This window comes from Momordica charantia, assembly GCF_013281855.1.
Source record: "Momordica charantia cultivar OHB3-1 chromosome 3 unlocalized genomic scaffold, Mcharantia_2.0 BLBB01000003.1, whole genome shotgun sequence".
Classification (NCBI taxonomy): domain Eukaryota; kingdom Viridiplantae; phylum Streptophyta; class Magnoliopsida; order Cucurbitales; family Cucurbitaceae; genus Momordica; species Momordica charantia.
The window spans coordinates 11,662,380-11,686,487 of record NW_028275161.1 but is presented as its reverse complement, the minus strand read 5'-3'; the positions used below and the strand labels follow the sequence as shown (position 1 = coordinate 11,686,487).

The following is a 24,108-nucleotide window of genomic DNA, read 5'->3' as shown; positions in this document are numbered from 1 at the left end:
AAGTTTTTATTGGGTCTCCCATTATAAAAAAAGTGATAGTTGGGTCTCTGATCTTGATTGTTGGCTTCCTCGACGAGTAGCTGCTATTGGAGGAGTGGGTGAGATGATGCCAGAACCGACGCGGTAGCAATAGTTGAACCTTCCGACGAAGATTGGGTGGAGTTGGAGGTGGGTGATATAGGAAACGGAGGTTGCGGTGTTGGTGCGTGGAGATGGAGGGCTAGCGTTTAATGGTGGATTTTGAGAGGGCAGAAAAGAAAAATAATAAAAAATTATTAAATTTTGTCATACATTAAATTGTCAATATTGCACATAAACACTTTGAGAGTGATTCTGACTTAGTGTCGCTTTTTTTTATTTTAGGGATTAAATAGAAATTTAATCTCAAACTCAAACTAGGGATCAAAATGTATTTTACCGTAAAAATTACAATATTGACCCTTCAAAATTTTGGTTTCAAATCTTGACATCCTAATTAAGAAAAAAAAATATGGACCATTGTTACAATCTTATAGTCTAGGGTGGTCTCTGCATCTTGCATATCGAGGAGGGGGTGAATAATGAACTTGGAAACCTCGTGATTGTAACAACCTTTTGTTTTAATGTCTTATTTTTTTGTGTAATTTTTTCCATATATTTATTTAGAAGTTAATCAATGTTACATTTTTTTGATATTTTGATAGAAAACACATCCTTATTTCATCTATTTTTATTGTAGGAATAAGCAGAAAGTAATTCATAATTCTAAAGAAAAAACGCGAATCAACGTGAAAACCCTCAAACTAGAGAAAAAATGGCACACAAAAGAAAATCTATTATGTGAAAAATTATCAGAATCACACAGATTTCTCTCTCCAACTTCAATCACACAAAACACTTTTTCAAAGCAAATGTCGTTCAGTTAACTAGAGCTGATATATCAGACTTAAATATTTCAATTGCAATGAGTAAAACCCAAGGCCTTAGGCTCATTTTATAGTAGTTGGAACACACTCCCTCATATTTTTTCGATGTGTGACAAACTTCAATTTTAATATTTTGTCAAAACCCAACAAATTCTACATCGACAAGACATTTAACAATTCACTGTTACCACTGTACTCATTGTCTTCACGGACGATCATAATTCTTAGTTCAAAGAACTATAACCTACCCCACCATCAAAATAGACCACTTGCAATGTCGCATTTCAAGATTTTTCTTCCTCGCACATGTCGACAAATTCTACTAAAACTTATGGTGCAACTTTCACCTACTTGACTCGCCTTTCAAGTTTATTTATTTATTTATTATTAATATTATTTTTTTTGGTTCACCTAGAACTTCTTTAGCAGCCATCAATATAACTTCCACCACACACATCCTGCATAACCGCTAAGTCAATGTTTGTGTGTAAATTTATGAAACCACTAACATCACATCCTCTATCATGGTAAAGTGAACATACCATGATTATGAATTCTGTCTCTCTTCAAATGAAGAGATCATCATGTCCTCTAACAAGAGAAACACTATCAACATCTAACCTAGAGCCCTTGGACTAGGACAATCTTTTTTCATGTACCCAGATTAGACATGAAGTCCTTTGACGAATGGATTCTACTAGGACAATCTTTCTTCATCTACTATTTGCATCTCCAACAAACAAACTTTCTTTTGCACGAGGTCTTTCTTCTTATTCCAATTGCTAGCTACCAATATTGAATCTTCATGTGAAGTACGCCTTCACTCTTCAACCCTCTCTCGTCTGACAATAGTTTACTATTAGCCTCGAAAAAAATTCAAAATATCATTCTCATACATTAAAATTGGTTTTATGTGGTGGAAGTGAAAAGATGAGACTGAGTGTCTTCTCTTCTCGATCTATTTTCACTTTGATCGCCTTAAGCTCAAAGATGATGTTATTGAGAATATTAATATGATCTAAAATTTTCATATCTTCCTCAATTCGCAGTGTGTGAAATTGCTCCTTCAGGTACAACCGATTTGAGATGTCTTTTACTTGATACAACACTTCGAGCTTCTCCCAAAGTTCTTTGGTTGTTGAAATTTCGTGCACATTCACAAGAATATTCTTAGCCAAACTTGTTTGTATCGCACTTGTAGCCCTCAAATCCATTTCCTCTCGATTCTCATCACTCATGTTGGACTTTCTTAGAACTTCTGCTGGAACCACAACTAGACTCCACTGAACCACCACCTTCCTTTCAACGTTTTGTAACACTGAACCACCACCATCCCTTCAACGCCTTGTAACCTAGATTGTATTAGCACATGATTGACAATTCCGTCAAATTTCTCGTCAATGTTCATTAAATTTATAAAGAATGGAGTCACACCCATTTAATGATTCTTGGTGCCGATAATGTTTTAATGTTATAAATATTATATTATTTATAATACTTAAAAATGTCACTTATTCCTTCTTAGAAAATTCATTTATTGCTTGTCTTTAATACATTTGCGAGATGTTTTAAAACTTATTAGGGACCATATAAAGAGAAAAGAAAGAAAAAACAGTAGAATATTAAGTTCATAGAGACATCTGTTTTCACATTTTGTTTCAAATAAGATACCGCTCCTCTTCTCTTTTCTATCTCTTCTCTCATGGAGTGATCTCTTCTCTGAATCTGGGGGTGGAAAGGATGATAGATCTAAAATCTCCTTAAGTTTCTTATTCTGTTTGTGATTCTTAATTTATCTCTTGGTTAGAATCACATTCTGGTTTCTCTCTTGGTCGAAGTCTTTTTCATAATTGAAGGCATATTATTTTCTCTGAGATCATAATAAAGGAGTGGTTAACCTTCATGATTAAAGATAATCTGTCCTAAGATATGAAAAGGACTAGACTTTAGATCGATAGTTATATCTTCCTAATACTCCTAGATTCTTCCTTCTCTCTCATGATTTCTAAACTTCTTTCTAAAATCTCTCTCCCATTCTCAGAAGATTATCGATACATCTTCATCATCCTCTCCTACTTCTTCAATCAATCAAAGATCTAACGATGATCTTTCAAAAGCATTAGCCGACCATAATTCAGCCGAAGCTCATCTAGCCAAGGTTGAAAATCGTCTAAAAAATTGGTCTATCCTTAAGATAGATCCAAATCAAGTATACAAAATAAATACCTTCAACTTCTCCCAACAAGATGTCATTGTCATCATCGAGGAGAACGTTGCAATGAAGGATGAATTCACTGAAATCACCCTTCTCCCTGAAGAGACCCTCTTCAAAGTCAAAAACAAGTTCAAATACCTCCATATTGGATGCGTACAAGTTGCCTTAAAACTCCCCTTTAGAGAAGGGCTAGATGTACCAATTTATCTCGCCTTAAGAGATAAGAGGCATCTTAGATTTACCCCCTCTCTTTTAGAGATTGTCGAATCTAACCTGAAGCAAAGCCCAGTCTACTTCAATTGCAGACCAAGCCTCACCGTCTCTCTCCAAGATAAGAACATCATGGACGTCCTAAGTCTTGATGTTCATTCTCAAGGCCTCGAATTGAAGGACGGATCCCTTCCGTTTGCCGTATCTTATCGCATCTATTACAAATTGATGCATACAAACCTTTCTCCAAAAGCTTTAGGCGTTTCTCCAAAAGGTCACACCATGCTGATGGAAGTCAATGTTGAAAAGTCTTCAATAACAATTCCAAGAACACTTCGATGGGAAGAAATCACACGAAATCCCATATGAAGATTACAATGAATGACTGCCCTTGCTAGAAGAACCAGCACAGAGGCATCAATCACTGAATTTCCAGATGGAAATGTCAAAATACAATTTAATTCTGAGGTTAGATATGACAGGATTAGAGAAGTCGTGAGTAGCTGCCCCAGCACATCTTCTGACACCAGGACAGTTAACTCCTTTAATGGATCTTTCAAAAGATCTGAATCAATGCGAGCGTTAGTGGACTTCACTCATCCAGTCCCTAACATTCATTATGAAGAAGAATCACTCTCTCCGAGCCAGTCCGATATGGAAAGGAGAACTGAACCTACTTTCAATCAAATAAATGTTATTTCAGAAGATGACAATGAAAAACGTTATATAGATATGTATAGCAAATACATCGACATGTAGATTGCTGCACCAAAAGAGACAAGAAAACCTTTTCTCTATCAAAGAGACTTCATCTCAAAAATGAAGCAAAAGGAACGTGCTAGAAACGAAGCTCTCGTCAAAGCACTCGAAGCCCAAGGACAAGTGGTTGTTATTAGAAACGCTACTGTTTGGACCACTTCAAGAGGCAGAGAAATAGCTTCTACCTTTTCTCTCGAGGAAGAAGCTCATTTTCCTCATCCAGTCGTACCAGCCAATAAGATGGTGTCTTCCCCCTATAAGACTATAGACGAAAACAAAGTCCAGAAGGTTGGTGTTCGAGAAATCAAAAACATTTAACACCAACTCAATTACTCAAACAAAGTTCTTTTTGAAGTTTAAAAAACTGTCGAAAGAATTGAGAACTCGGTTTTCCCTAACTTCCTGAAGAACCAGGGGATCCCATAGGCTAATCCCAACCAACCTATATTTCAACCAAACAGTTTCAAGATTGGAACTCTCAAAGAAGATCCGTCCGATCTCTTACTCCAGATCAACAAACGAATCTCCTTTGTCCATCGACAAAGGAGATTCTTCAAAGAAGGCAAAGGTCACAAAGGGAATCAACGTAATCGCCAAGAAACCTACAATCACTTAAGCCTTATCTTAAAAAATTCTCCCTGTTGCTCAATAGGTTGACATGAAGAATCATTTTCCTCAACCCTCTCCTCCTGATCTAGGATGAGATGACCTCCATCATGATCAGCGATCCTACGATGGAATGTCAATAGTTACCTGGAATATCGATGGGTATTCCGAGGCCCAAATGATGAACACCTTTCAGAAAATGCTGCTAGCTGCTACTGCCTACAACACTAGAAAGACTGTCTTATCAACTGCCCATGTTCTAATCTCAGGTTTCACCGAAAATTTGAGAAGTTGGTGGCACAACCAGCTCACAGAACAAGATAGGCAAAGAATCCTGATTGCCACTGTTGGGACTTTCTCTACCTTTAAAAAGATTAGAGACTCGTGCAAGCGCACACGGTCACAAGTAATACTCGGAAGTAATCCAAGGTCGAATCCTCAGGGACTTGTTGCTTTTCAAAACAGTTTTTAAGAAGTGAACGGTTCAAATATGCAATTGTGATTTAGGAAGAAAAATGTGATGTAATGTTGTCGGTTAGGGTTTTAACTAACAAGCAATTTAATAAGACTCAACCTCTTTGTCTCCTACCTTAGTTTTGATGAAAAACATGAAAAACACACTATGTTGGGAAAATGCACCAGGTGCAATTCCTGACTTTTCTTGGGATTTGAGTTCTACTCTTTTTCACTACCGTTTTTGGTTGCTGTAGAGATTAGGGTAACCTACAATCATATTCCTATGTGTGATTACAATCCTAGAGAATATGTACCAACTCATTTGTATTATGGGTCAGAGGGTCTATGCCTAGGACCATATTTTATGCGTTTATTCCTAAGTCACATCCTATATTGGTTTCCTATTATTTTACTTAACTCACCTTTCCCAAGGTTGGACTTTAGTGTATAAATCAAGTTCCCACCGGCCGAATGAACAAAAGACATAAAGAAAAGTTTTTAGAAACTAACCCAAAAAAGTGTCAGGCGCAATCTGGCCAAAATCCCGAGTGTGTTGAAAATCAAACATTTCACTAAGGCATTCCACAAGGAGGTTGATAACTAATTTAGAACATAATTAAATGAGAGTAAATGCACGAAAACATAAAAGAAGTATTTTTCATTGAATTTAAATGAAAATAAGTTGTACAAGGAGTTCTAGCTTGACCCTCTTCACTCTCGAGCGTGAGGGGAGTTGAAACTCGCTAAAGAACTTTAAAAGAACATAATGAACAAAGAACGGAAGTAAGAACTCGAATTAAAAGCACTACGAAAGATAAAAGTGTGAAAAACGAAGAAATGAACAACTAGAACATGAACATAAACCCTAAAAACGTGTTCTACAACTAGAGAGCATCTAAAAGAAGATGAAATGAAGCTTGGAAGGGATGATTTGCTGAAGGATGGATGACTTCCTTTTATAGCACCATAGGTTGGTTGAAACTTCCCTCCATTTTAGGTGGAAAAGGGTTGAGATTCACCTAACCACCTCACTTGGACTTGGACTCACGGTTTTGAACATGTGGGAAATGTCCTCATTGCCCTTTATTAATCAAAATGTGCGTTTTGACAAATTGCACTCCAAAAATGCGCCGGGCGCAATTCTAAAAAAAACAGAATTCTGTTATTTTCTTCCAACTTTGACCGCATTTATCTCATATTTTCCCTAAAGTACTATAGTTTGACTTTTATGCAGAAATAATCTATGTGTGTTCTACTTTAAGAATATGTGGTCCTTTTGGCAAATAATAATGGGAAATAGGTAAAAAACGTGGTCAAATAAGGCTACCGATACATGTTTTTGCAGTAAAAAGTCAACCCTAACAGCCACAAAGATAGTTGTCAAACAAGAAGGTGCTTCTACTATGCAAGTAGAAGAACCCGATATGGTCAATCAGCTGGTCTACACAATGACAAAATATTTCATTGGTAGCACGCAGATCCATTTCAATCTTGCTACCGAATCTCTTTTGGGACTTCGCTGTCGCAAGATGAACCGCTATAAATGGTATAAAGACACGTTCTTAGCACGTCTTTATACTTTTACAACATGTGGAGCAGATATCTGGAAACAAAAATTTGTCGAAGGACTTCCACATTATATAGCTGAAAAATTCTATCAAACTATGGCGACAAACTCTGTGACCAAGTAGATTGACTGGTCTGAGTTAACATTTGGAGATATTTTTGCCACTGTTCAAGCAATATGCATTAATCTCTGCTCGGAGAATAAGCAGACCACCTAAGTAATCAAAGATTCCGACTACCGAAAGGAATTGAGAACTTTCTGCAAACAATACGACCTTGATAATGGGCCCAAGGAAGAGAAGAAAAAATGCAGGAAATCTTCTAACAAACGACTCTTTAGCAAGAGTAAGTTAAATGATCCTGAATTTCCTCGACGCAAGAGGAAATATTACAACAAAAAGAGCAAAAGAAGGTATTCCTCCAAGACGGATGCTGTTTGTTACAAGTGCAACCGCAAAGGACATTACTCAAACAAATGCCCATTGAAAGATAAGATCAATTCCCTGACCATAGAAGAAGAAACACGCCAGTCTCTTCTCTATGCCATCAGAAGCGAAGAGGAAAGTTCTTTTCAATCCGAATATTCGTCCGAAGAAGAAGGCATTAATCTCCTAAATGAAGGAGACTCAAGTGAAGAAATGTTCTTCTCTCAAAGCGACTCCTCTGAGGAAGATGGAGTCATCCCCTGTACTGGCCATTGTATTGGAAAATGCTGCAGCCATATCAATGTCATTACCAAAGATCAAGAAACCCTCTTCGATCTTATCGAACAATTACCTGACGAGCACTCCAAGCAAATGTGTCTCCTCAGACTAAGAGAAAGCCTTGAGACTCAAGTGTCTCAAAAGAAGCCCGATCAAGATCTGATAATATATTCTTATCAAGATATATTAAACGGAGTAAAAGGAGAGGCTAAATGGCCTACCCAAGTAGAAGATCTTCACAACGAGGTGAAGATACTCAAAAAAGAGGTTGTTGACAACAGACAACGTCTTTCTACTCTTGAAAACACATTCAACATTTTTCAAGAGTCTCAAACCGATAGAGAAGTTCAACTACAACAGGAAGGAACTTCTTCAAACCCAGGGATTGCAGGGAAAGCTTTGCTAGTTGAAAATCCAAAGAATATCAACTACATTAACAAAGTTCAAAACTAGAACTAGATGTCCAAAATTGTCTTTAAAGTCAAAGACTACCAACTTGAAACATGTGCTCTCATCGACTCTGGAGCCGATCAGAATGTCATCCAAGAAGGCTTAGTTCCATCTAAATGCTTCGAGAAAACTAAAGAAGTTCTAAGCGGAGCTGGCAGAAATCCGTTGAACATCCGATACAAACTTTCAAAGGTCCACATTTGCAAAGAAGATGTGTGCCTTATCAACACTTTCATTTTGGTTAAGAACTTTAACGAATGAGTCATCCTAGGTACCCTTTTCTTGACTCAATTATATCCTTTTTCAGTCACTGATAAATGAATAGTCCAAAAGAAGTTCAATAAGGAAACTATCTTCGAGTTCAACCATCCGGTGATCGCAAGGTATATTTCACCTATTGAAGAAGATATTCGTCAATTCATCAATAGTATCGCCAAAAAGGAAAACCAGATTGAATTCCTTCAATACAATATTAGAACCTGCAATGTGGCTATTCAAATCAGAAAGCCATCTGTTCAGCTCAAAATTTGTAACTTCCAAGCAAAGCTAGAAAAGGAAGTTTGTTCAAACATCCCAAATGCCTTTTGGGATCGGAAGAAGCATATGGTTAATTTACCATATGTCGAAATCCCCACTAAAGCTCGCCCATTCAAATGAACAAAAATCTGGTCAAGACTTGTACTGAAGAAATAACAGATCTACTAAAAAGGGGACTTATTAGCCCTTCAAAGAGTCCTTGGTCGTGTTCGGCTTTCTATGTCAACAATCAAGTCGAAAAGGAGCGTGGGATTCCCAGGCTTGTAATCAATTACAAGTCTCTCAATAAGGTTCTCAAATGGATTAGGTATCCTATACCTAACCGACAAGATTTGCTAAAAATGATAGATTGGACTGCACGTGTTATGTTCAACAGTCCATGACTTTGGATTCTTTTTCAACCTGTCAAAGAGTGGCAGACAGATTGTTCGAAGATCTTTAATAAAGTCTCCAATATAATTTACACAATCCAAGAAATGTTGTAGCTGTGTTTTGTCTTGGATGACATCTTGAAATTTATCTACAAATTCCATAGACCGTTGGATTGGCTTGATGATTCCTTGATTGATATCGTAACCAAGAAATCTAACCTTTGTTTGGAACAACTTAATCTTTGGTTGGGAAACCACGAGACCATCTGTTTTGATAACGTTGAAGAACACTTGCAGATGCTTAAAGTGTTGATCCATAGAGTTTGAGAATATCAAAACATCATCAATATAAACTATTGTGAATCTATCAAATCTTTGGCCAAAAGCATCCCATGCTTATCTTTTATTGATGAACAGGCTAAAATTATTGTAGACACTGACGCATCTGATTTGGGTTACGACGACATCCTCAAACAAGAAGTTAACTGGAAAATCATGATTGTCCGTTATCATTCAGGCGTTTGGAATAGTATTAAGAAAAACTATTCCACAGTAAAGAAGGAAGTTTTGGCAATAGTACTTTGCGTACAGAAATTCCAAGGAGATCTTATCAACAAAAATTTCACAATCCAGACAGATTTAAAGGCAAGCAAATTGATCTTTGAAAAAGATGTAAAAAATCTGGTCTCAAAACAAATCTTTGCAAGATGACAAGCAATACTGTCTTACTTCGACTTTCAAATTGTGCCTATAAAAGGAAGTGAAAACTCCTTTGTTAATTACCTCTCAAGAGAACATCTCTTGAAGAAACAAGATCACTGAAATCTTCTTCCTCCTCTCCTGATGGAGCCTCCTCTCGGTCGACGACGGGCAAGCACCCAGTGGCCCCCGCCACAGAGAAATAATCCCCAAATTATTTCTCTTTAATTAGTAGCATCCTTCTCTAGAGCTACTCCCTCAAAAGGCAAACATCCCGTCTCTCAACCATCTGTACCATCACCGATGAGTGCAGATAATTACGCCATGGATATCCAGTTTGAATCGGTATCCAGACGTCGTCAAGGTTCTTACCAAAAGACCTTGTCCATTCAAACAGGTCTCTCTGACCTTCCTCCTTATCCCTCTACCACGTTGTTATGCCCTTCAGGGACTACAACTCCAACTAAGCGAACTGCTCCGCCAGCCGCTTCTTCCAAATCTCTGATTCCAAGCTTCCTCGTTCTCTCAAATAGTCAGACCAAAAATCTTTCAGCCTAGACCTCCCATTAATGGTTATTTCACCAAGACTACCATGGTTGATTTAACTATCGAAACAGAGTTCGACGGACCTTCTATCCAAGAAGTCTACAATCAAATATTTCCTCTCGGCTTCAATTTCTTACTAGAGTATCTTCTCAAAACTCGTATTTTCTATGAGTTTATTCTTGTTGATTCCAAATCAGGAAAAATTACTCATATTCCAGATAAAAATGATTCTTCTAAACTCAGAATTTTCCGTGTTCTTACCCCTTCCTACTGGAAACCGGGTATGTTCGTCAGATCTCCTACCCAGACGATGTTGAATCTTCAGCCTCTGTCAACGACGTAGTCGACAACGACGAAGATGACTTCGATCCTTTCGCTGGATACGATATCAATGACCCATTTTTAGATTCACAACCTACTAATGTTTCTAAATCTGGATAGTTCAAGTGTTTAATTTTTTACTTTTAATATTTGTAAATTTTATAAATTAATTTGTTTAAATTCCGTTTAAATTCTTAGATAAGATCATTGTATTCCGATTTTATAAAAAATATATCTAGTCTGCTATTACGTGAAGGAATTTCAAGAGAAGAATCGATGAGGTAGATGGCATGCTTCTGATCGTGGATTAACCAACCACAAGGCAATGCGGTTAACGTAAAGGATTGACTCGGGAAGAGTGGATTCTATATCTCAAAGGTAGCTTTGGTTGGTTTACGATAGATAGAGTTCCTTGGGTAGTTTAGGCAGGAGGCCATGAGTAAGTCCCTAAATGGAGCGATTTTATCTAAAGGAAGTTAGTAACGCCTGTACGATGATATACAGAATCCTCGATCCTTGCCATTTAAAAAAAGCTGGGTGACGTCATCATCATCTTGTTAAGCAAGTTTCTTTGTTCCATATCAACTTTACTTTCGATCTCTTTTCTTTTCAAAAGATAAGATTCTTTAAAAATAAGATATCTTTAAGGAATCTTATCCTATCGGTCATTGAGACAAGTGTCAAGTCAATAGGAACGATCTATAATTGCTATATTGAGCTATTATCGATTCGTCCGTTGTTAAATAAGAGGATCTAAATTGAAAATTTTGGTACTAAAAGAAAACATATATTTAGCCCAAGATTATCATAAAAGTTTCAACTAACAAAATTTTTTTAACAAGCAAAGAGGAAAGACACGTTCATTAAAATCCAAGTTGTGGGATCGGTAAAGTATAAATTGGTATCTTATTTGAAACAAAATGCGAAAGCATATTCTACTGTTTTTTTTTTCTTCTCTTTATATTGTCCCTAATAAACTTTAAGACATCTTGTAAATGTATCGAAGACAAGGAATAAATGATTTTTCTGAGAAGGTCATGAGTTTAGATCCCACACCCCACATAGTGTATTAAAATATATATATAATAAATAAGAGACAAATCTTCATTGAAGCAAAATAATGTTCTTATTCTCCTTTCTTATTCTTTTCCTGTTGAACACTTATCAATAAAAAAGATGCAACGAAATTCGTCACAAGATGATTTTGAATCAGTAAAAAGATACATACACACACAGCCCCCAACAAAAAGGGGGGACAGCATAAACTGACGGGAAAAGATGTCTTTTTACTACATATACAACTTACTTTCTGTGCCTAGAAAGACTTGTGCTGGTCTGGACTCTCGTATCTCGAAAACACCAGTCGAAATAACGATAAAAATACCGCCCTTATACACGACATTACGAAGTTCCAACAAGATGACGGCCAGTACCATGGGTACAATAATCTGAAAAACAGGCTTATAAGATGTCTAGGATATCGTCCGACCTGTACCAAAAATTCTCGATCAAACTAGTCGATTTCCTTGTAACAATACTACAAGTGTATAAGTACTTATAAAACAAGGTACTTTTATCTGAAGTAACTTTGCAGTTTATATGCTTTGTTACCAAGATCCAGCAGCCCACAATAATAGTTCAACCACCACCTTTTTGGTGTAAACCAAAATTACTTTTAGGGGTTGCGGGGAATAAATAATCTAGAAAGAATTATTGAAGAAAGTAAAAACAAAATAAAACATGCCTATATAATTCTATTGCAAAAAAAAGTAAAATAATGAACCAACCCGACTCATAAAATTTCTATCTATTTACCCCAAACCTAACCCGACCAAACTTATAACCCTAGACTGGGTTGAGTTAGGTTGGTCATGTTCATCTGAACACCCCTAACAAGTGCACACGGCTAAGGTTAGAGGAAGCTTAGCAAGTTTCAAACAATGAACATTCTTAAAATTTGTTTCTATTGTGCAGTGTGCTTTCGGCAAAATGGGCCAATCGTACTTACTGGAAATAGCAAATCCAGAGCGTCCCACGCAGCATGTCGAACGGCTCTGGTAGGATACATGGGACCACCTGGAGAGGTGAAGCTGTACAGACAAGTTTTGAACCTTGTACTTGTGGTCATTCTGAGTTCCATACCTATATAAATCAATAACATTGGTTAGAAAAATTAGCTGGGAACTATCGAGTGTCGGTGATGTCAGCCAATGAATACCTTGGAGAACAATCAGGTGCGAAAGATAATGCAGCAGAACTGGTTCCACCTTCAACTTTTGAATCTGACCAATACAATATTTTAAAACCAATATTGAACTTGAAGATGTATTTAACAATGACAGTGACAAAAACAAGATATTTCATGATATTCAAGTATTACAGAAATTTTTCTCTTTTTTTTCCTGCTTTGTTTTGTTTTGTTTTATAGAAATTTTTACAACAGTAACTTAAAAGTATGAGTTCGTCTAGATTTATTTATTTAATCGTTCATCCAGATTTATTTATTTAATCCAAAAGACAGCATCAACTGAAAGATTTTGCAAAGATAAATATCTATTCACCTGATCTGTAAGTTCAATCACAAACATGTCAGCTGGACCACCAACTAGTATGGCATTTGGGAAAGGAGGAAAGTGCTTTAAGAGACTCTCAAGCTTATCATCTGAAACACAACAGATTATTATATGCAGATGGGCACCCAGTTGATAAACCTTAGTGAGGGAAAAAGTCCATTGAAAATCACATCCAAATGGCAATTATAGCTAAAGCTCACCTGAGTCGTAGAAAATTAAGAACCTTGAAAGTAAAAGAAAAAGATCTCTTTGAACCTGCCATAAGGGGAAAAAGAGAGAGAGAGGGAGAATCGATTACAAAACAATTTTCTTCAAATAGATTGTATTTATTCCTTGCTGAATGAACATAATAAATAATTTTTATCATGCAAAACTAAGTAAAACATTCAACTCTAACCTGTATGGGAATTTTGTTCAATCTGAAAGGTTGAAATGCAACTTCTTCAAGAAGATACTGGACAACAATATGGAGGATTAGCACAAGTTTAACCACATGTCACCAAAAGAAGGAAATTTTTTCTTTCGACCAAACTCTTACCTGAAAGAGAGATTTAAATCGACTAGTGTTTGCCTGAATATCAAGCCTGAATCAGCATACAAAGGTCATTGCGAGAATACTAAAATATCATTCTCATTATATGTCTAAAATAGGAACATAAAAGATGTCATGTCAGCAGCTGTATGAAACAATGGTATCATGCAATCTCTGATGAAGTACCCATATAAAAGGTGCTAATTGAAGTTTGAGAATATAGGGGAAGTAATGATCAAATGCTCCTAACAGTTTTAAATCACAGCAAATCAAATGCGCTCTCCATAAGTGCAAGAGAGAAGGTCCGTGACATAAAGGGTGCACTTGCTCATGGCCTGAAGTGTCTAAACCAGAAAAGGATCTAACGTGTGTTATCAGCACTGACAGATAAATAGAAGCAATTTTTTGATGTTCAATATAAAAATTGGAAGCTAAAGAAATGTCGTTCCCTTGCAAATTAGTATGAACAATGGTCACTTTAGTTGATGTGTCTGTGTCCGACATGTACAGAATACTCCGACATTTTGACATTCATTCTAATGTTATGCACAATAGGCACATGTTGGATACTAGTGGAACAAATTGGATATTAAATCCTAACATTTGTTGAACACCGTGTCATACATTTATTAAGCACAATAGAAACATGCCTGAAGCTTGTGAACATATCTCAAATAATTGTTGCACTTGAACTGGAGCATTTGAACTTGTATCTATTTATCTATTTACTTTTTAAAAAATGAGGGACATAATGAAGAAAAATAATACAATTAAAGAGTGAAAAACAACAAACTTGTTTTTATAAACGTAATAAGATATTAGATCTTTAAGAAAAACGATAAGTTGGTCTCAATGTTTTAGAAATATTTCTATGCATGGCATATTGTATCATTAAAGATAGGAAACTAATTTTTTTTCCAATGTTTGTCAAAAATATTTTATAATTGACAAAAAACAGCACATCATATTGAGATAGGAAACAAGTTTTCTCAACTTCTACATTGTCTTTCATATGATATATATATCATAAACCAAATAAATTTTCAACCAGAGAATCATTGATATACATAATAAGATTCGTCATATATATTATAATAAGATTCATCATATATATTTTAATAAACGTATTGAGTATAAAATCTGACTTGTGTCCGTGCTTCTTTTTAAATAACATTGCATCAAATATAAGAAAGCAAGGAAAAAAAATCTTATCTTATGTTTTTATCAACGGTTCTGTAAACCAAAGAAATCATCTATATATATTTTCCTCAAAACAAAAATCATCTATATATATTGTAAGTAACTGGCTTTGGTGCCCATGCTGAACAAAAATCAGAAATCATAAACTAGAAACTTCGCATGATTGTGCTCTATATCAAGATCGGATGATGTTTGAAGAATGAAACTGATATTCACAAAAAATTGGTAAAATTCATACCAGAAGATATTTGTGGCACCTTGAACAAGAGCTGACGAGTTACGGAGGTGAACTTCATCAGAATTTTCAAGCTCTATTTCAAAGAGCTGCAAGATAGATCAGCATAAGGCACCAAATCTTTCTTATAAAATAGAAGAAAGAAACTCCAATGGCAAACATGTTTAGACAACTTTCAAAAAGCATTCATAGCCTTCAACACTAATTAAAATATGAACTCCGAGTTATTACTTGAGGCCACAAGTAGAATTCATTTAAGCGCATAAAAATTAGTTTTAGAAACAATGGAATCCAGATGGGTAGCAATTCCATTAAGAATTTAGATGGAAAACAATCGAACTATTTCATCATCAAACACAATATAAGAATAATAGAAAGTGAAAATCACATCTACGTAGAGAAATGCAAGGGGCAAGTTCACCCACCCATTTGTGGAATAAAAGGGTGAAAATATGACATGTAAACGACTGGCTCCACAGTTTGACAATCAAATCAAGGATTGGTTTTCCGCTTTCTGGCACCTGAACATAATAATCAGCAAGAACATCGTAAAAGCATAATGGACCATCCAATCCATGCTCTACAGGTGCAATTGCATCTTCCTCCCGGCTGAGAATTATTTCTGTTTTATAAAGCAGAACATGAGTGGATAGTGCTCTAGCAGTACGTAACACAAGTCCTAATCTCATTTTAAACTATATAAGACGATACAACTAATACGAGCTTCAACAAACTAGGTAGAAGTATTCAATAAATTAACTCGAATAGATTAATTCTCTATTTCATTAAAAGGGACACAAAAGACCATTCTTCATTTTTCATGAATATTGATGCAAAACGATGACTTCTGAGGTCAAAAATTTAATAAATAACAATAATTGGGACAGTTAGCATAGATGATTGAACTATGGTCAACGAATCAAGTTAAGGCAATATACATTCAATCTCAACGGCACAAGATAAGTTAGTCCTCGTTTGGTACCAAAATTTAAGATAAAATTGTGTCCGAAGATCGAACAAATCTCGAGCATAGGTTTAGGTTCGGCCCCTAACAAAGACCAAGAACTATGAGATAGTCGCTCTAACTAAAATATGTTGACGCTCGAATTTTCATGATTATTTTCTAGATTTTCTCATAACGATCAAATTATATCCGGTCTTGTTTCCACTTTTTCCGTCATTCTTGACACAATTTTTTATTTTACAATCATTCTTGACACAATTTTTAAATATTGAAACTTCTGTTATTTAAATCTTTCTTTTGGTGTGAGGAACTTATCATGAATCCAATGATTTCTGCCGCAAGATCACGTCTCTCATTACGAGCTTGTACACATGCTTCTAGAGCTGATATATTCTTCTGGAAATCCTAGCTATTCTCAACATTCTTTTTTTGTTTTTTGTTTTCTATTTTTGAAAATTATGTTTGCTTGCTCAAATATGTTTTCACATTTCTTAGAAATGCATTTGCATTCTTTGCCAAATTCCAAAAAAAAAAAAAACAAGTTTTTGAAAACTATTTCTTAGTTATTAAATTTTGACTTATATTATGAAAAAATTTAGGTAGTAAAATAAAGAAATACATGGGTGAAATTAGTGTTTACAAGCCTAATTTTCAAAAACAAAAAACCAAAAACAAAACGGTTATTAATTAAAAACTAAACTGATAGCAGGTACATATAAAAAATAAACAACTGCACCCTTAGAAATTATGAGAAACTTATAGGACCAAGACACTCTTCCACATGCTGTTCTTAGTACTGTTTGTCGAATATAAGATTTGGCACTACCAGAACTCACCTTTGGCTCGATCATCGACTTCTAATGCTACGTCAGCAAACAATTCTTGCAGTACATCTCGCCTCTGTGATGAAGAAGCTAATGCCTACAATGAAAAAATAGAAAAATAAAAAATAAATCTTAGAGATAATGATAGTTTCCAATTCACTACACGAAAAAACACCAAACAGTACAAGGAAGGAGAATTGCGAATTCCTACCTCAGTCTTCTACACTCTCTGCTCACCCTATGCCAATTAACACAATTGTAAAACCCAACCAAACGCATGTCCTCTCTCTAGAACAGAATACTCTCTTTCCTCTAAGGCGCCACTCAGTTTCCCTTTTAACCCTTTCTTGCAGAAGTAAAATGAGAGGGAGGCCTAACATTTGCCCTAAAGTTGAATTTTAGTGGTGTCAGGGGCTCCAACGAAGCTTCAAAATCCACTAAGCCTTTCCATTTAACGTGGACCTTTTATCAGACCCTTATTCAGTATGTCACATCCCCAAAACATATTTTGGTTTAAGGTTCCATTCTAAGTTGGCATCCAGGGAACCCAACAACGTTTGGACCAAAATGCCGAGTCCTGTGAGGTAAACCTTATATCTGGTGAACTTTGCTGGTAGAACCAGCCGATAAGCATTTTACCAATTCATACAAGCAGCTGGTAGAGACAAGAACCTTTCAGAGAAAGCTGTGCATTCATCTTTTGAGATAAGAACACAGTATATATGACAGAAGTTACAAATAGAACATATCATCCACCAGGTATTCAACCTCTTTGGGGTGCTGGGGGCAAGGCTTAGGTAGCCAGGGTTTGAGCCAGGGGTTTAGATAACCTGGGTGTATTTAGGATATAGGTTTAGGAAGTCTGGGTTTGTGAATTATCTAATTGTATTAAATCAATTTTTGTATTTTAGATTTATTCAAGTCTCATTTTTTTTAGTTATTTTATTTTTGTTATTTTAATATAGTTAAGCCAAAAATAAAATAATTTTCTTGTTATTTAAATATAACTGAATTGAAAATTAAAATTTTTTGGTATGTTTGTTATTTTAATTTGATTAACTTAAAAATTAATATATCATTTAGATTATTTTAAAAGGACTAAATTAAAAATAAAATACCATATATTTATGTTATTATAATATGACTAAGTTTGGAATGATTATCATACCGATACCTTTATTACTTTGAATGAGGATAATTCGAAAATCTAATACCTTCTTTAATATGGCTAATTTAGAATTCTAACATTTTTTATTTTAGTATATTTATTACTAGTTGATCTAATACTGAATTAGTGGTTGCAAATTGTCTATACTGTACTAAGTAAGGTGATGCTCACCCATATACTGTCGATCTAAAAATGAATGGTGAAATTATACCATGCCAACCAAAAATGCCACCATTCAGTTTGTCATAGCAAAACCAATGGAAACGACCTCAGGTCGGCCATTTATTCAGGGTGATATGTCAAACTTCTCTTGAGGAATGTGCCTTGTAACCAAAACAACTCCACCCAAAAATTACCCAGGAAATTCTTTTCATTTGGGAGATCAGCCAAAAGGCCATAAATACAAATGATAAGTTCCAATCTATGATGCCCTTCATGGTTGTCTCCACAGTGGTGCACAATTTGCAAGAACCTCGAATCACAGCATCATCTCTTCTCTAGCTTAGTTAGTGATTAAACTTTCTGCTTTTTACTTTACAATTAAATGGGAGCATTTTCTTTGGGTGGAGCTTCTTTAAGAATGTCAATCTGGGGATGGAACATGCACTATACAAGAATATGTCTGACCTTTCAGGAAATTACTCTAAGGTATTTTTCCCTCTGTATTTTCTCTCAACTCAAGCTGGCCCATTCTTGAATGCCCTCTGATTTCCCTACGAGGATGCATCAATAGGTTGCTAGATGCCTCTGGACTAAGAACAACACTCAAGAGCTGTAAGCTAAAAGAATTCCCATGTTGCTAGGCGCAAGGACTTCTATTAAAAAAGTTCCTACATATCACATCATGAAGCATAAGCCTCACTGCCTCTCTTCTTTTACCTGCAATGCATACTCCCAACCGTCACAGCATGTGCTGCTTCATCCTTTTCTTTCACACGCTTCTCTCGACATAGCAATGCCAAAACCTAAAAACCTTTAGCTAGGACTCTAACCAGGCTTCTCTCGAGCTTCAGATTACGCTTGGGTTAAGCTTATTTGATAATTAAACTCCACGATATTGCTAAAACTTTTAGTCCTAAGGCTTCTGCCTTCTTTGGAACATGGTTGCATCTCTATAAGAACGCACTCAAGCATAATGCTTAGAAGGAAGGATAACATTTTCAAAAAATATAAAAATTTACATATGTATTTAATGAATCATGAGTTGAGAGAATTAGGTGTACTACTACTACTAACACCCAAGCTTTAAAACATTGAAAAAAAAAATTAAAGAATACAGTGCCCTCATTAACCAATACCATCGTCGTCTAAAAGAGTTCTAATTTCTGAGTTTGAGGACTACATATCTGTAGAATCTGTTTAAAATATTACTACCCCACCAATTCATGGCCAACAATCCAAAATTCTACTTCTCAATTCATTGGGTGGTCTCCAGTTTTAGGTCTAGCCCGTCAGGTTGTAGCACCGAGATCTCATCTCACACATTCCGCCAACCATAAACTACTCTCGAAGACCTTCATAAATCCATCTATGGGACTACCAATGTTTCAACAGCTTTAGATTTTCAACTATTCCTTCTTGTTAACTGGAAAAAAATTGCTTGCATAAGCTTCCCTCTTATGTCAGTGGAAAATGAAGTAGACATTTAAAGGACTGGACAATTAGCAAACCTTTTCCTAGTCTTCATCCATCAATACCAAGTCAAAGTATCACAATCCAGACCTATCACCACCGCTAACAACCTTCAAGAACCACAGATATAATCCTTACTATAAAAAAGGATAACAATATAGGCCTGTACTGAAATAATTCCAACACACTTGAAATTACAAAAATAACCATTCCAATAAGAAGTAATTTCAAGGATTGCATAATTTCAAAAAGTTTTTGGGGAGAGCACATTAAGAAGCCCCATGAAACTTGTTTAAATCAAAACTTTCTTACCAATGAGAACTTTGGTCATCCAAGATGCTCCAGTTCCTTTCCTACCAAATTCCCCAAAATCATAGTTCTAACCATGATGATTTGCTTTCCCTCTAAAGCCATGACTGAAAAGAAAAGTGAAGATGTTTTTAGCCTATATTAATAACCCAAGAACATCCAAATATCTGAAAAGACACCTCCATAAACGTTTGTTGTATGGATAATGAAAAAATACTTGGTGAATATCTTCTTTAGCTCTAAAGTACAAAGGGCATATCTTCTCCAGCTATAAAATAGTAGGAGAATGAGCAAGGCATAATCTCTCGGTGCAAATCTCTCTTGCCTTCTCAGTGAAAATGGTGGAAGAGATGCGAGTTTCCATGGATTTTAATGGTCAAATTGTCATAAATGGAAAATATGACTTTCTTCTCTAGCTTAGTTAGTTATTGAATTTCCTACTTTTTACTTTAAAATGAAATGGGAGCATTTTCTTCGAGTGGAGCTTCTGCAATGTACATTGAATAAAAAATTCTTTAAGAATGCCAGTTTTGGAATGGCACATGCACACTCTACAAGAATAAGTCTAACCTTTCTAGAAATCACTCTTAAGGTAGTTTTCCCCAAGCTTTTCTCTCAACTCAACCTCACCTATTCCTGAATGCCCTCTGATTCCCTACGAGGATGCAATACACCTCTATTAATAGGAAAAAATCTGGACACACATTACAACGCCTAGGGGCTGTAAGCTAAAAGAATTCCTATGCTGCTCAAGAGCCATGCATGGCATGGGCCTTGCGCCACTTCTATACAAAAATAAGTTCCTACATCTAGCAGAGGCATGAGCTTCCACTGCCTCTCTTCTTCTACGTGCAACGCATACTCCCAAATGTTGCTGCATGTGCTGCTCCATCGTCTTTTTGCACGCTTCTTCCAATATAGCAATGCCAAAACCTAAAAACCTTTATCATCCCTCCTCTTTGAGATTGCACCCAGTTTCTTCGGTCATTTCCACTTTGGCTTCCCCTCATTCATTCAACTTTGGCTTTTGTCACCCTTTGTCTAATAGGGAGACTATGGACGATGTGACTTTAATCTTTGTGTAGGACAATACCCATATTTGTCCAAAGAATCGAGATATTTGTTTTTTTTTTATATCCGTGAGTGTCCAGGCCCGCTTACGCGCACCTCGACTAATCTCACGGGGCAACTGTCTGACCCTACAACATTTGGTGCCGGGAAACACAAAAGAATTACTAATTTTCTAAGGGAGGTGGCCATCATGGAGATATTTGTTTTTTGGTCTCCCAATCCTTCAAAAGGGAGTTCTCTTGCAGCTCTTTATTTGGCCTCTTGTGTAGCCCTCACCCCTATGCATCCCTTTTATTCCCCTCAGAAGGTTAATATTCCCTAGTAGGTCAAATTCTTTGATTGGTAACCCTTCTCCAATTCACCCATTCTCTCCTTTAACTCTAGAACAAACCATGGTCCCTGTTTCTCACTCAAGTACCAAGTTGATAGGTTCGAATTATTTAAAGGGAAAACAATACCAAGGAAATTACCACAGCCTTCCCCTGAACTCTCTACTCACCCTTCACCAATCAGGCAAACCACACAATTCCAATACCCAGCCAGCACGCATTCTCCCTGAAATCGAATCATCTCTTCTCTAACAAACTCATGTCTCACAATTCCCATTTTTAGCGCTCTTTAATAAGTAAGTTCTACGGGAGGCCTACCTGAATTTCGTTACCAATACTTCTCTCACATGGAGAAGCAAAAATGCCACTTGAATTCACAAGCTCGAAAATATGGGATTATGCCGCAATAGCATAACTAATTCTAAGTAATCAATCCAATAGTTACCAGAACAGGCCGACTGCAGTAACAGACAGTCAATCATTCCCGGTTAAATTACCAAGAAAAAGGGAAGAAGTTCAAATTGGAACAAGAACTGACACAGAATAAATATCATCCGAATAGTACAGTACACATAATCCAAATTAACTTCCAACCTTTTTCCCTTACATTATATACGACCATCATTTGAGCAGCCACCGAACACAGGAAAGAAATTCAGAAATTCAAACAAAAAGTGAAGGAAAAACGAACCCGCTGAAGCTTCTTCTCAATTTTTTGTGACAAAGCGCTAAGATAAGCAGAGCTCCGAGGCGTCAACGGGCGTGACATTCCCATCACAGAGCATACAAATCATGCAAGAACCGATGGAGATTGCAAAAGCGTAACCCTAACCTCGATCAATCCGACGACCCTTAAAAACATGAATGAATACTCGGATGGTGCTAGAAGATTGGGGGTCCACCAACAAAGAGGAGGAGCGAGGGATTGAAAGACAGTGGCATACGAAGATCCAGAGGCTGCTTCGAATCAAAGAAATCTTTTGAGAGAACAGATTTGAAAGAATGAAAAGGGAAGAGCGGTTGATTTGGCGCCCGATAAAAGCAGCAGCGTGGCGATTGACGTGACGACCGACAAGAGAACCAATTTGGCGCAATACGGTGATGAGTGCCGCAGTGGACGCCATTCATACGCCTACACGTGTGGGAGTGGGGAGCTATCACCTTAGCTTCATACACTAGTTTTCTTTTAGTGCAATCAAACTAATACTTTTTTTTAGTTTTTTTTTCAACAAACATTTTATAATATATACGTTGTACATATAGGAAGACGGTCGAAGTCACAACCTTTTGATTGGAAATCATAACCTTTTAATGATAAATAGGTACTTTAACCACTCGAACTATGCTCGGTTTAACCTGTTGTATACTTTGAATACTTTTTATTACTATGTCGGTGGGGTTCGAACTCATGACCATTTAGTTAGAGATAGGTGTCTTAACCACTTAAACTATGTTCGATTTGACTTTAATATAAGAATTAATATTTATAATTAATTTAATGTACAAACACGTGGGAATTAATGAGGTAATTATAGTAATTAATTAAGTATCGCGGACAAAGAAGGTCTAGTAGGTTTCAAATTGAATCGTCGTCGGCCTTCAACATGGTTGTCGACGGCGGCAACAGCGTGCAGGAGAGCCGCAATGTAGTTATTGGCCGGAGAACAAAATCTTATCCTCACCCTCATTTAAAAATCGACTCATTATTTTCTTAAAAAATATTTATGTTTTTGCATTTCTCACTCTTAAGTTTGAGTTGTTAAACATTTAATTATGGTGAGGACGAGATTGTTCCTCACCATTAAGGAGCGAAATGTTAAGTATCCCACATTAAAAAGATATGAGACTTAACAATGGTTTATAATAGACCTGGATTACTTCTATCATTGTCAATTGGTCTTGAGATAGAACCAATGAATATTAATATGGTATCAGGGCCCAAAAGAGTCATGATCTCCGATGTTGAAGAGCATGTTAAGGATCTCACATTAAAAAGAAAATTGACCTTACAATGGCTTATAATAGACCTGAGAAGATCTCTTAAATAATGTTATTTTTAAAAATAAAAAAAAAATAGTGCACGTTATACACTATTTTAAAAAATAGGATAGTAAAAATCGCAGTTACCGGTAAAATGTAGTTATTGGCCTTGATTGTTAGACGAAGTCGTAGCTAGGTTTGTAGAGCATATATATTTCTATACCATTAAACTATTCTCATGTTTCTCTCTTGGTGTAGTGGCAAGTAAAAACATAGAAAACTTGAAGTTGTACGTTGAATTGACACTCACACGAAATATGGAAATTGACCCAAAAAAATTTAGGTCGGCAGTTAGGGTACGACCTAAGAAGCCGAGCCGACCTTCAGAAAAGTCCGTAATGTTGTTTCTCCCGAACCCGACAACACGCCGCATTTTTAGGGTGTGTCAGAGTTCCTGTCAGGCCCAGTTTCTATAAATAGAAACCTCTGCCTTAAATGCAAGGTAGTCAATCCTAGATAGAATCAGCAAGTTAGCTCAGATTGGAACTAACTTGTTCGTCGAAGTTCTAACTTTGTTTTGCAGGTCCCTCAAGCGCTCTAGGAGATCGTTTGGCAGCTCATAGAAGATCATCCAGTTCCTTCCAACCTATACCTAATCCGAGCTCAAACATTTGGCGCCGTCTGTGGGGACGACATATTTGAAAGTCAGTCTCACTTCTGCAATCTGAGCTAATGGCCCAATCCCGCTCCCAATAGTCACGATCTCAACTTTCACCGATCCGCTATCCAGGGTGGTGCCACCACCCTCAATGCCCATCATCGCCGCACGTACTCTCAGGTGGCTGGAACCCCGGTTGCCGAGCGACAGCCCCAGGCGGGGGCTGTTAGGGAGAATGGAGGTCGGCCAGCCACATCTGATCCCATAGTATCTTGGAACTTCCACCTT

General features: G+C 36.5%; 1 protein-coding gene across 1 annotated transcript; it reads right to left on the bottom strand.

Annotated features, from left to right (window-relative positions):
- Nucleotides 1–11,452: 11,452 nt before the first annotated feature.
- On the bottom strand, nucleotides 11,453–22,267 carry LOC111023120 (K-stimulated pyrophosphate-energized sodium pump protein). Its single transcript, XM_022300473.2, has 11 exons — nucleotides 21,874–22,267; nucleotides 16,686–16,770; nucleotides 15,311–15,507; nucleotides 14,889–14,974; nucleotides 13,457–13,502; nucleotides 13,316–13,372; nucleotides 13,119–13,173; nucleotides 12,907–13,007; nucleotides 12,564–12,627; nucleotides 12,354–12,487; nucleotides 11,453–11,834 (listed from the first exon to the last, which is right to left on the bottom strand). Exons 1-11 carry the CDS (start codon nucleotides 21,955–21,957, stop codon nucleotides 11,661–11,663), a joined length of 1,083 nt encoding a protein of 360 aa, XP_022156165.1. The 5' UTR covers nucleotides 21,958–22,267; the 3' UTR covers nucleotides 11,453–11,660.
- Nucleotides 22,268–24,108: the final 1,841 nt, after the last annotated feature.